The 14,748-nt window shown below is 37.9% G+C and overlaps 1 protein-coding gene across 1 annotated transcript in view; it reads right to left on the bottom strand.

Annotated features, from left to right (window-relative positions):
- Window positions 1-14,748, bottom strand: part of LOC117516367 (voltage-dependent calcium channel subunit alpha-2/delta-4-like) — a 159,734-nt gene that overhangs the window by 66,098 nt on the left and 78,888 nt on the right. Inside the window, exons 21-23 of the mRNA XM_034177332.1 lie at window positions 5,928-5,995; window positions 5,726-5,771; window positions 5,138-5,235 (exon numbers count right to left, since the gene is read on the bottom strand). Of these exons, the coding sequence (XP_034033223.1) occupies window positions 5,138-5,235; window positions 5,726-5,771; window positions 5,928-5,995 (212 nt within the window). The remainder of the gene's footprint in view (window positions 1-5,137; window positions 5,236-5,725; window positions 5,772-5,927; window positions 5,996-14,748) is intronic.

Genomic DNA, 14,748 nt, shown 5'->3' with positions numbered 1-14,748 from the left:
AACATAAAACATGAGGCGTAAAACATAAAACATGAGGAGTAAAACATAAAACATGAGGCGTGAAACATAAAACATGAGGAGTAAAACATAAAACATGAGGCGTAAAACATAAAACATGAGGAGTAAAACATAAAACATGAGGCGTGAAACATAAAACATGAGGCGTGAAACATAAAACATGAGGCGTAAAACATAAAACATGAGGCGTGAAACATAAAACATGAGGCGTAAAACATAAAACATGAGGCGTAAAACATAAAACATGAGGAGTAAAACATAAAACATGAGGCGTAAAACATAAAACATGAGGCGTAAAACATAAAACATGAGGAGTAAAACATAAAACATGAGGAGTAAAACATAAAACATGAGGCGTGAAACATAAAACATGAGGAGTAAAACATAAAACATGAGGCGTAAAACATAAAACATGAGGAGTAAAACATAAAACATGAGGAGTAAAACATAAAACATGAGGCGTGAAACATAAAACATGAGGAGTAAAACATAAAACATGAGGCGTAAAACATAAAACATGAGGAGTAAAACATAAAACATGAGGCGTAAAACATAAAACATGAGGAGTAAAACATAAAACATGAGGAGTAAAACAAAACATGAGGAGTAAAACATAAAACATGAGGCGTAAAACATAAAACATGAGGAGTAAAACATAAAACATGAGGCGTGAAACATAAAACATGAGGCGTGAAACATAAAACATGAGGCGTAAAACATAAAACATGAGGCGTGAAACATAAAACATGAGGCGTGAAACATAAAACATGAGGCGTAAAACATAAAACATGAGGCGTGAAACATAAAACATGAGGCGTAAACATAAAACATGAGGCGTAAAACATAAAACATGAGGAGTAAAACATAAAACATGAGGCGTAAAACATAAAACATGAGGCGTAAAACATAAAACATGAGGCGTAAAACATAAAACAGGAGTAAAACATAAAACATGAGGAGTAAAACATAAAACATGAGGCGTGAAACATAAAACATGAGGAGTAAAACATAAAACATGAGGCGTAAAACATAAAACATGAGGAGTAAAACATAAACATGAGGAGTAAAACATAAAACATGAGGCGTGAAACATAAACATGAGGAGTAAACAAAACATGAGGCGTAAAACATAAAACATGAGGAGTAAAACATAAAACATGAGGAGTAAAACAAAACATGAGGCGTAAAACATAAAACATGAGGAGTAAAACATAAAACATGAGGCGTGAAACATAAAACATGAGGAGTAAAACATAAAACATGAGGCGTAAAACATAAAACATGAGGAGTAAAACATAAAACATGAGGAGTAAAAAAAACATGAGGCGTAAAACATAAAACATGAGGAGTAAAACATAAAACATGAGGCGAGAAACATAAAACATGAGGAGTAAAACATAAAACATGAGGCGTAAAACATAAAACATGAGGAGTAAAACATAAAACATGAGGCGTGAAACATAAAACATGAGGAGTAAAACATAAAACATGAGGCGTAAAACATAAAACATGAGGAGTAAAACATAAAACATGAGGCGTAAAACATAAAACATGAGGAGTAAAACATAAAACATGAGGAGTAAAACATAAAACATGAGGCGTGAAACATAAAACATGAGGAGTAAAACATAAAACATGAGGCGTAAAACATAAAACATGAGGCGTGAAACATAAAACATGAGGCGTGAAACATAAAACATGAGGCGTAAAACATAAAACATGAGGCGTGAAACATAAAACATGAGGCGTGAAACATAAAACATGAGGTGTGAAACATAAAACATGAGGAGTAAAACATAAAACATGAGGCGTGAAACATAAAACATGAGGTGTGAAACATAAAACATGAGTAAAACAAAACATGAGGCGTAAAACATAAAACATGAGGCGTGAAACATAAAACATGAGGCGTAAAACATAAAACATGAGGCGTAAAACATAAAACATGAGGAGTAAAACATAAAACATGAGGCGTGAAACATAAAACATGAGGCGTAAAACATAAAACATGAGGCGTAAAACATAAAACATGAGGAGTAAAACATAAAACATGAGGCGTGAAACATAAAACATGAGGAGTAAAACATAAAACATGAGGCGTAAAACATAAAACATGAGGAGTAAAACATAAAACATGAGGCGTGAAACATAAAACATGAGGCGTGAAACATAAAACATGAGGCGTAAAACATAAAACATGAGGCGTGAAACATAAAACATGAGGCGTAAAACATAAAACATGAGGCGTAAAACATAAAACATGAGGAGTAAAACATAAAACATGAGGCGTAAAACATAAAACATGAGGCGTAAAACATAAAACATGAGGAGTAAAACATAAAACATGAGGAGTAAAACATAAAACATGAGGCGTGAAACATAAAACATGAGGAGTAAAACATAAAACATGAGGCGTAAAACATAAAACATGAGGAGTAAAACATAAAACATGAGGAGTAAAACATAAAACATGAGGCGTGAAACATAAAACATGAGGAGTAAAACATAAAACATGAGGCGTAAAACATAAAACATGAGGAGTAAAACATAAAACATGAGGCGTAAAACATAAAACATGAGGAGTAAAACATAAACATGAGGAGTAAAACAAAACATGAGGAGTAAAACATAAAACATGAGGCGTAAAACATAAAACATGAGGAGTAAAACATAAAACATGAGGCGTGAAACATAAAACATGAGGCGTGAAACATAAAACATGAGGCGTAAAACATAAAACATGAGGCGTGAAACATAAAACATGAGGCGTAAAACATAAAACATGAGGCGTAAAACATAAACATGAGGAGTAAAACATAAAACATGAGGCGTAAAACATAAAACATGAGGAGTAAAACATAAAACATGAGGCGTAAAACATAAAACATGAGGAGTAAAACATAAAACATGAGGAGTAAAACATAAAACATGAGGCGTGAAACATAAAACATGAGGAGTAAAACATAAAACATGAGGCGTAAAACATAAAACATGAGGAGTAAAACATAAAACATGAGGAGTAAAACATAAAACATGAGGCGTGAAACATAAAACATGAGGAGTAAAACATAAAACATGAGGCGTAAAACATAAAACATGAGGAGTAAAACATAAAACATGAGGAGTAAAACAAAACATGAGGCGTAAAACATAAAACATGAGGAGTAAAACATAAAACATGAGGCGAGAAACATAAAACATGAGGAGTAAAACATAAAACATGAGGCGTAAAACATAAAACATGAGGAGTAAAACATAAAACATGAGGCGTGAAACATAAAACATGAGGAGTAAAACATAAAACATGAGGCGTAAAACATAAAACATGAGGAGTAAAACATAAAACATGAGGCGTAAAACATAAAACATGAGGAGTAAAACATAAAACATGAGGAGTAAAACATAAAACATGAGGCGTGAAACATAAAACATGAGGAGTAAAACATAAAACATGAGGCGTAAAACATAAAACATGAGGCGTGAAACATAAAACATGAGGCGTGAAACATAAAACATGAGGCGTAAAACATAAAACATGAGGCGTGAAACATAAAACATGAGGCGTGAAACATAAAACATGAGGTGTGAAACATAAAACATGAGGAGTAAAACATAAAACATGAGGCGTGAAACATAAAACATGAGGTGTGAAACATAAAACATGAGTAAAACAAAACATGAGGCGTAAAACATAAAACATGAGGCGTGAAACATAAAACATGAGGTGTGAAACATAAAACATGAGGTGTGAAACATAAAACATGAGGTGTGAAACATAAAACATGAGGAGTAAAACAAAACATGAGGCGTAAAACATAAAACATGAGGAGTAAAACATAAAACATGAGGCGAGAAACATAAAACATGAGGAGTAAAACATAAAACATGAGGCGTAAAACATAAAACATGAGGAGTAAAACATAAAACATGAGGCGTAAAACATAAAACATGAGGAGTAAAACATAAAACATGAGGCGTGAAACATAAAACATGAGGCGTAAAACATAAAACATGAGGCGTGAAACATAAAACATGAGGCGTGAAACATAAAACATGAGGAGTAAAACATAAAACATGAGGCGTAAAACATAAAACATGAGGAGTAAAACATAAAACATGAGGCGTGAAACATAAAACATGAGGAGTAAAACATAAAACATGAGGCGTAAAACATAAAACATGAGGAGTAAAACATAAAACATGAGGCGTAAAACATAAAACATGAGGTGTGAAACATAAAACATGAGGCGTGAAACATAAAACATGAGGTGTGAAACATAAAACATGAGGTGTGAAACATAAAACATGAGGTGTGAAACATAAAACATGAGGTGTGAAACATAAAACATGAGGCCTAAAACATAAAACATGAGGAGTAAAACATAAAACATGAGGCGAGAAACATAAAACATGAGGAGTAAAACATAAAACATGAGGCGTAAAACATAAAACATGAGGAGTAAAACATAAAACATGAGGCGTAAAACATAAAACATGAGGAGTAAAACATAAAACATGAGGCGTAAAACATAAAACATGAGGAGTAAAACATAAAACATGAGGCGTGAAACATAAAACATGAGGCGTAAAACATAAAACATGAGGCGTGAAACATAAAACATGAGGCGTGAAACATAAAACATGAGGAGTAAAACATAAAACATGAGGCGTAAAACATAAAACATGAGGAGTAAAACATAAAACATGAGGCGTGAAACATAAAACATGAGGAGTAAAACATAAAACATGAGGCGTAAAACATAAAACATGAGGAGTAAAACATAAAACATGAGGAGTAAAACATAAAACATGAGGCGTAAAACATAAAACATGAGGAGTAAAACATAAAACATGAGGCGTGAAACATAAAACATGAGGCGTAAAACATAAAACATGAGGCGTGAAACATAAAACATGAGGCGTGAAACATAAAACATGAGGTGTGAAACATAAAACATGAGGTGCAAAGTATAAAGCCTCAGGCATAAAATGTAAAGTGTGAAGCGTGAAGAGTGAAGCGCGGTGTACGCGCCTGTTCACAGGTTTTATGACAGTGGACGAGCCAGTCAAATGACACTTAGGAAACAACTGTCTTTGTAAATCTGGGACATAAACTCACACTCCAGGTCCAGTTCTTTTCCCAGCAGGTAGCGGACGGCAGCCTCAAGCTGAGTGTATTTACGATGGGCGGGGTCAATATCCGTCTCGCAGTACGTCCTGAGGAACAGACACCAGGTTGAAGAGCATCACAAAGACCAGTCTGGATGAAGCTGACAGCTGAAACATCTCAGACCTGAAACACGATTCTAAAAACAAATGATTCAATTCTCTGAGGAAAAAAGAATTCTGACTCCTGCTGGCCACGCCCACACTGGCCTTCTAACAACGATGAACACAGTCATTTTTTAAATCTCCCATTCTTCCGTTAAACACAGTGATCACATGGTTGTGGTTTCAGATCCCATGTAGAAACTCTCCAGACATATTTTGTGCATAATACAACTCATTTTAGATGTCTGTGACATATGTTACAAACTTCTGTTTGTTCTCTAAGACACGCCCACTGAGCCGGTCTGCACAGTAAGAGACACGCCCCCACACTCTGTGCCTCTGGAGAGGAGGCATGCCTGGGGTTTTTTAGTCTTCGTTGTTTTCGGGTGGTGCGGTTTGACTTCACGTTGAAGTGGTCAGTTATTTTCAGACGTACCACTCAGAGGCGATTGTCAGGTCCGGAGACGTGAGGTCATGCAAGCCTGCAGAGGTAAAAAGAAAGGAAGTAAAAATCACTGCTACACTTACCAGATCACTGTTTACATCTTCAAAAGTCAACTTCATGATTTCAATTGAAGTTATAACACATGACAAAAACACAGCTGTTTGCTCACTCAGGGCATTGTGGGAAATCTCACCTTCCTCCACAGACACGTTTCCCATGAACATCAGCTGGCCGTGATCCCGTGTCAGCACCATCCCAAAACTACACACAAGACACACCTTTAAAAGACAAAACTCACAAAATATGCTGCCACCTAGTGGACAACTCACATATACAAACTACTGTGTGAAATGTCATGGGGGGCATTAGAGTCCCTTAACTGAGGAGAGCAGCAGCAACTTAGAACATGGCGCCATTTTGGTTCCAACTGCGCTGAACTACAGAATGAACCTTTTTTAAATCATTTAACCACATACAGCAACAGATCCAGGTACAGGTGCTATCAAAATAAATATAAAAATAATGCAAAATGCTTCTCTCACCCCCGCACTGGTCAGCAATATTCCATTTCTTCCTTTATCAACTGTAGTAGTATGTATGTATTGTACCTTTTAAAGGGTCCCTGTGGACCGGCACATACAGGCCAAACACAACGTCAACTCAGCCTACGGACAGCTGAACGTAAAACAGACTTATACATTAGCTACTTTGGAACTGTTTGGTTTAAATGAGGACTTAAATCTAACTTGCTTTCTTTAATATTCATTGTTTTTCTTTGGGGTATATATTTTATACTTGTTTTTATTCAGTTGGGATGGTTTGTTTCCAATTATCAATCAATCAATCAATCAATTTTTTTTTATATAGCGCCAAATCACAACAAACAGTTGCCCCAAGGCGCTTTATATTGTAAGGCAAGGCCATACAATAATTATGTAAAACCCCAACGGTCAAAACGACCCCCTGTGAGCAAGCACTTGGCTACAGTGGGAAGGAAAAACTCCCTTTTAACAGGAAGAAACCTCCAGCAGAACCAGGCTCAGGGAGGGGCAGTCTTCTGCTGGGACTGGTTGGGGCTGAGGGAGAGAACCAGGAAAAAGACATGCTGTGGAGGGGAGCAGAGATCGATCACTAATGATTAAATGCAGAGTGGTGCATACAGAGCAAAAAGAGAAAGAAACAGTGCATCATGGGAACCCCCCAGCAGTCTACGTCTATAGCAGCATAACTAAGGGATGGTTCAGGGTCACCTGATCCAGCCCTAACTATAAGCTTTAGCAAAAAGGAAAGTTTTAAGCCTAATCTTAAAAGTAGAGAGGGTGTCTGTCTCCCTGATCTGAATTGGGAGCTGGTTCCACAGGAGAGGAGCCTGAAAGCTGAAGGCTCTGCCTCCCATTCTACTCTTACAAACCCTAGGAACTACAAGTAAGCCTGCAGTCTGAGAGCGAAGCGCTCTATTGGGGTGATATGGTACTACGAGGTCCCTAAGATAAGATGGGACCTGATTATTCAAAACCTTATAAGTAAGAAGAAGAATTTTAAATTCTATTCTAGAATTAACAGGAAGCCAATGAAGAGAGGCCAATATGGGTGAGATATGCTCTCTCCTTCTAGTCCCCGTCAGTACTCTAGCTGCAGCATTTTGAATTAACTGAAGGCTTTTTAGGGAACTTTTAGGACAACCTGATAATAATGAATTACAATAGTCCAGCCTAGAGGAAATAAATGCATGAATTAGTTTTTCAGCATCACTCTGAGACAAGACCTTTCTGATTTTAGAGATATTGCGTAAATGCAAAAAAGCAGTCCTACATATTTGTTTAATATGCGCTTTGAATGACATATCCTGATCAAAAATGACTCCAAGATTTCTCACAGTATTACTAGAGGTCAGGGTAATGCCATCCAGAGTAAGGATCTGGTTAGACACCATGTTTCTAAGATTTGTGGGGCCAAGTACAATAACTTCAGTTTTATCTGAGTTTAAAAGCAGGAAATTAGAGGTCATCCATGTCTTTATGTCTGTAAGACAATCCTGCAGTTTAGCTAATTGGTGTGTGTCCTCTGGCTTCATGGATAGATAAAGCTGGGTATCATCTGCGTAACAATGAAAATTTAAGCAATACCGTCTAATAATACTGCCTAAGGGAAGCATGTATAAAGTAAATAAAATTGGTCCTAGCACAGAACCTTGTGGAACTCCATAATTAACTTTAGTCTGTGAAGAAGATTCCCCATTTACATGAACAAATTGTAATCTATTAGACAAATATGATTCAAACCACCGCAGCGCAGTGCCTTTAATACCTATGGCATGCTCTAATCTCTGTAATAAAATTTTATGGTCAACAGTATCAAAAGCAGCACTGAGGTCTAACAGAACAAGCACAGAGATGAGTCCACTGTCCGAGGCCATAAGAAGATCATTTGTAACCTTCACTAATGCTGTTTCTGTACTATGATGAATTCTAAAACCTGACTGAAACTCTTCAAATAGACCATTCCTCTGCAGTTGATCAGTTAGCTGTTTTACAACTACCCTTTCAAGAATTTTTGAGAGAAAAGGAAGGTTGGAGATTGGCCTATAATTAGCTAAGATAGCTGGGTCAAGTGATGGCTTTTTAAGTAATGGTTTAATTACTGCCACCTTAAAAGCCTGTGGTACATAGCCAACTAATAAAGATAGATTGATCATATTTAAGATCGAAGCATTAAATAATGGTAGGGCTTCCTTGAGCAGCCTGGTAGGAATGGGGTCTAATAAACATGTTGATGGTTTGGATGAAGTAACTAATGAGAATAACTCAGACAGAATTATGTCTGCATAATTCAAGTGCAGCGCCTTGATTGAAGGGTGGTTAACGCCCCTTTACGCGCGATGACACCTGCTCCTGATTAGTATTTAAGGCTGTACCATCCATATTTTTCAAGGACCTTTAATAAACTTTTTGCACAGACAGACCAATGGTTCTCCTTTTCTAAAAATAAAAATAGTGAAGCTATCAAATTTACATGAATTTACAATTTATGATGACTTATTTAATTAATTTAAAGTCTGATTTATGCTTCTGTAACTCCGTGTCATACAATGACGTGTGTGACAGTTTTAAAGTTCTTCATCTCTGGATTTTGCTTTATTCTGGATTAATTTGACCTTCAACAAGCTTTTCTTTCTACAATCATCACCTACAAATCAAAGGTAAGATGAACAATTTCCTCTTTTACCGACTTAGTGCTGTAAAGTTGTGAACTTTTCTGATCCATTTGTAATCAGCGTGCACACTGAAAAAACTATTATAATATGATGGCAGACAAAGGATTAAAAGCAGAAAAGTGTCAAATCACAGTCTTTTGTGTCTGATTTAACAGGTGCATGTCAGGCTGCAGGTGCAAGTCTGAACACGGTGTGAAAAAGAATAAACGTCAGAGTTTTAATCACAGAAATGACTCTGGTCCCACTTTTCTCAAATCGGCAAGTGTCAGAGCTGAACTTTAATTTGTACCTCTGTTACTGTGCACATCCAGACTGATCGTGGTTTTTAATGGAAACACATTGTGATCAGACGGAACATTGAACATGTGAGCGTAAGAAGCCATTATATACGGTGTTTATTACATGGAAAACGATACAAAAACTTTGGGACTTTTTTTGTCCGGTGACTGTGAATATCTGTTTTATACGATGACGGTTTAGGTGAGTTTTACTGAACATGGGACTGAACAATAAATTTATCTCTCAAAGCTTTGATGATGAAGTCGCTTCCATCCCACACGGCTGACTTTATTTTCCCAAATGTTTTTTTTGTTCAGATCTGAAGGGAATCTGTACATGTTGAAATCCTTGTTGTGTCTGTTTGTGCCTCCAAATGCACAACAACCCATCATTTTCAGAGAATAAATAAATAAAAATACCTGGATTTAGATACAGACAGATTAACAGCGAACACTATTCTGGAACCAAGATGGCACCACAAGTCACATGACTGATTTTTTTCAACTTGTCACGTCATTACTCTCTCAATCAAGGGACTCTAGGGGACATCACCTGCTCCCACATCTGACCCTTCAACACTAAAATGTGGATGACAAACATAGCTGCTTGGGACTCCGGAGAGGGCGGTTGCATCTCCACCTCTTTCCTCTATCTCTGCTCCAACCGTCAAAGTCCTTACTTCATGAGGCTGTGAATTCTTCAAACTATATTGGATTAATCATGGAATTGATCAGCTGGTCGCTGAACGCTACTGACACCATTTTTTCTACAAGAAGATCAGGGCCGAGGGACCCTGCGTGCCCAGATGGAATCTACCCTGCAGGCTATGTTCTCAACGCCTGGGAGACGTGGCGTGTGGCATGCTTTGTGCCATTCTCTGTGGAGGACGTTGAGGATTTATTCATATTTGGTTCCATAGTAGGAGGGCTGGTACTTATTGGCTTATGTGCTGCCCTGACCTACTGGAAGATTGGCAAGACCATGACCCCTCACTTGTCCATCATGATTAATGAGTTGGGGAAGGCGATGCATTCTCAGACTGCGTTAATGAACTCAGACGCAAATTGGATCACATCTTGGAGCAAATGCACACCTTGCAGGGGAAGGTGAAAGATTTCAGAGACTGGGAAAATTTATATATTGGGATCTGGTTTGTTAATGTGAAGCTGTAAAAATGTTTTCACTGCTCAACCACAAACACAGCAGGCTTATCAGCCTCTGAAGGACAAAATGCCCCATTGTTTTTCCTCCAGAAGAATCTCTACGGCCTGGGGAACATTGGCTGCCTCCTTATCTCTCTAACTCCAGCACACAAGAAGAGATACTGACTCACACATGGACAGAGACTGAAGCATGCTCCACCTCTCGCCTACCTCCCCTCCTGCCCCCATCACACACCCCATCCCGGCCACCACTCACGCCATCCCTTTTCCCTCCAGGAGCTGCGACAGGTCCCCGTTCCCCCCAAGCTGGCGGCTGCGCGACTCCAGTTGCAGCGGCTACCACACACTCACATCACCTCAATTCTGAAAACGGACTGTTTCAAGTTTAGTGCACATAAACAATGTCAAATGTATATGTCTTGTCTTAATTCTGATGTGTACCATTATTATGGTAAACAAGTAATAATTGTGGATAATTATAGTGGGCAATTTTAACATCCACACAGATGCTGAGAATGACAGCCTCAACACTGCATTTAATCTATTATTAGACTCAATTGGCTTTGCTCAAAATGTAAATGAGTCCACCCACCACTTTAATCATATCTTAGATCTTGTTCTGACTTATGGTATGGAAATTGAAGACTTAACAGTATTCCCTGAAAACTCCCTTCTGTCTGATCATTTCTTAATAACATTTACATTTACTCTGATGGACTACCCAGCAGTGGGGAATAAGTTTCATTACACTAGAAGTCTTTCAGAAAGCGCTGTAACTAGGTTTAAGGATATGATACCTTCTTTATGTTCTCTAATGCCATATACCAACACAGTGCAGAGTAGCTACCTAAACTCTGTAAGTGAGATAGATTATCTCGTCAATAGTTTTACATCCTCATTGAAGACAACTTTGGATGCTGTAGCTCCTCTGAGAAAGAGAGCTTTAAATCAGAAGTGCCTGACTCCGTGGTATAACTCACAAACTCGCAGCTTAAAGTAGATAACCCATAAGTTGGAGAGGAAATGGCATCTCACTAATTTAGAAGATCTTCACTTAGCCTGGAAAAAGAGTCTGTTGCTCTATAAAAAAAAGCCCTCCGTAAAGCTAGGACATCTTACTACTCATCACTAATTGAAGAAAATAAGAACAACCCCAGGTTTCTTTTCAGCACTGTAGCCAGCCTGACAAAGAGTCAGAGCTCTATTGAGCCGAGTATTCCTTTAACTTTAACTAGTAATGACTTCATGACTTTCTTTGCTAATAAAATTTTAACTATTAGAGAAAAAATTACTCATAACCATCCCAAAGACGTATCGTTATCTTTGGCTGCTTTCAGTGATGCCGGTATTTGGTTAGACTCTTTCTCTCAGATTGTTCTGTCTGAGTTATTTTCATTAGTTACTTCATCCAAACCATCAACATGTCTATTAGACCCCATTCCTACCAGGCTGCTCAAGGAAGCCCTACCATTATTTAATGCTTCGATCTTAAATATGATCAATCTATCTTTATTAGTTGGCTATGTACCACAGGCATTTAAGGTGGCAGTAATTAAACCATTACTTAAAAAGCCATCACTTGACCCAGCTATCTTAGCTAATTATAGGCCAATCTCCAACCTTCCTTTTCTCTCCAAAATTCTTGAAAGCTAACTAAAACAGCTAACTGATCATCTGCAGAGGAATGGTCTATTTGAAGAGTTTCAGTCAGGTTTAGAATTCATCATAGTACAGAAACAGCATTAGTGAAGGTTACAAATGATCTTCTTATGGCCTCAGACAGTGGACTCATCTCTGTGCTTGTTATGTTAGACCTCAGTGCTGCTTTTGATACTGTTGACCATAAAATTTTATTACAGAGATTAGAGCATGCCATAGGTATTAAAGGCACTGCGCTGCGGTGGTTTGAATCATATTTATCTAATAGATTACAATTTGTTCATGTAAATGGGGAATCTTCTTCACAGACTAAGGTTAATTATGGAGTTCCACAAGGTTCTGTGCTAGGACCAATTTTATTCACTTTATACATACTTCCCTTAGGCAATATTATTAGACGGCATTGCTTAAATTTTCATTGTTATGCAGATGATACCCAGCTTTATCTATCCATGAAGCCAGAGGACACACACCAATTAGCTAAACTGCAGGATTGTCTTACAGACATAAAGACATGGATGACCTCTAATTCCTGCTTTTAAACTCAGATAAAACTGAAGTTATTGTACTTGGCCCCACAAATCTTAGAAACATGGTGTCTAACCAGATCCTTACTCTGGATGGCATTACCCTGACCTCTAGTAATACTGTGAGACTTCTTGGAGTCATTTTTGATCAGGATATGTCATTCAAAGCGCATATTAAACAAATATGTAGGACTGCTTTTTTGCATTTACGCAATATCTCTAAAATTAGAAAGGTTTTGTCTCAGAGTGATGCTGAAAAAACTAATTCATGCATTTATTGCCTCTAGGCTGGACTATTGTAATTCATTATTATCAGGTTGTCCTAAACGTTCCCTGAAAAGCCTTCAGTTAATTCAAAATGCTGCAGCTAGAGTACTAACGGGGACTAGAAGGAGAGAGCATATCTCACCATATTGGCCTCTCTTCATTGGCTTCCTGTTAATTCTAGAATAGAATTTAAAATTCTTCTTCTTACTTATAAGGTTTTGAATAATCAGGTCCCATCTTATCTTAGGGACCTCGTAGTACCATATCACCCCAATAGAGCGCTTCGCTCTCAGACTGCAGGCTTACTTGTAGTTCCTAGGGTTTGTAAGAGTAGAATGGGAGGCAGAGCCTCAGCTTTCAGGCTCCTCTCCTGTGGAACCAGCTCCCAATTCAGATCAGGGAGACAGACACCCTCTCTACTTTTAAGATTAGGCTTAAAACTTTCCTTTTTGCTAAAGCTTATAGTTAGGGCTGGATCAGGTGACCCTGAACCATCCCTTAGTTATGCTGCTATAGACTTAGACTGCTGGGGGGTTCCCATGATGCACTGAGTGTTTCTTTCTCTTTTTGCTCTGTATGCACCACTCTGCATTTAATCATTAGTGATTGGTCTCTTCGTCCCTCCACAGCATGTCTTTTTCCTGGTTCTCTCCCTCAGCCCCAACCAGTCCCAGCAGAAGACTGCCCCTCCCTGAGCCTGGTTCTGCTGGAGGTTTTTTCCTGTTAAAAGGGAGTTTTTCCTTCCCACTGTCGCCAAGTGCTTGCTCACAGGGGGTCGTTTTGACCATTGGGGTTTTTACGTAATTATTGTATGGCCTTGCCTTACAATATAAGGCGCCTTGGGGCAACTGTTTGTTGTGATTTGGCGCTATATAAATAAAATTGATTGACTGATTAATTGCTGTATCTTGTCTGTGGTAATTTGAGTGTGGATGTAATCTCGTTGTTGTTGCACTTGTAATCACAATGACAATAAATCTCATCCATCCAGCCATGTATCCACAAACACTAGGAAACCCAAAATTGATTGATTGATTGATTGATGCCAAAGTCAGGTGGACACTTTGATTTATGATGTATATTATTAAAGTGACATCATAAAGCAGCTCAGGCTGGAGGAGTTGTTCACTTTATGTGATTCAGGTGTTTAACACTGAAAAAAAATACTTTTGTCAACATAATATCACACGAATTTTGATTTTTTGTTTTTTTTTTAAACCCAGCTGATACGTGTGACATGACCTCTGGACCCAGTTAAAGATGCTGACCAGATCCATAGGTCTGTTTTTTATAACCTGCTCACATTTAAAATGTGTTTGAAATCTTCCACGACTCACCTGAAAGGTGTGTCATCAATATTTGTGTAGAAATAGTCATGGACGAGGAAGAGAGGTCGTTTCTGAAAAAAAACAAAAAAAACAAAAACAAAGAAATAAAACCAGCTGCTTTATTTCACAGAGAACCAAACGGTTAGCTTGAGCTAGCTTAGAGCTAACTGTTAGCTACCAAAGTGACCAGGATGAGATTACTGACACATTAAGGTCATTGTAACTACATCTTAACACCAAAAACTAATTTTAAATGAGCTGCTAGCTAAATGATTAGCCCATAAACTCAGTAACAGATTGTTACCATAGTGACATGGACATGCAAGAAAACACAGCGAAAGCCCCGCCCACTTCCTGAGCTCAACTCAGTGGCCGTAAAACTCCTTCAGACCTTCAAAGTTTTTAAATACCATAAAACAAACAGACAGACAACAACGTGTAATCCTGTGGTCTTTTCTCGCACACTGTTTGTGGGCTTCTGTGAGGTCAGTTTGAGGTCATTTATGTTCTTTCTCAGCTCTTTATTTAGATGACTTTACTGCGTTTCATGTCAAAACCTCAGAATAAGCGAAGTGCG

Source organism: Thalassophryne amazonica, chromosome 8 (assembly GCF_902500255.1).
Source record: "Thalassophryne amazonica chromosome 8, fThaAma1.1, whole genome shotgun sequence".
NCBI lineage: Eukaryota > Metazoa > Chordata > Actinopteri > Batrachoidiformes > Batrachoididae > Thalassophryne > Thalassophryne amazonica.
Note: the sequence above shows the minus strand (reverse complement) of the source record. Positions and strands in the feature narration are given on the sequence as shown.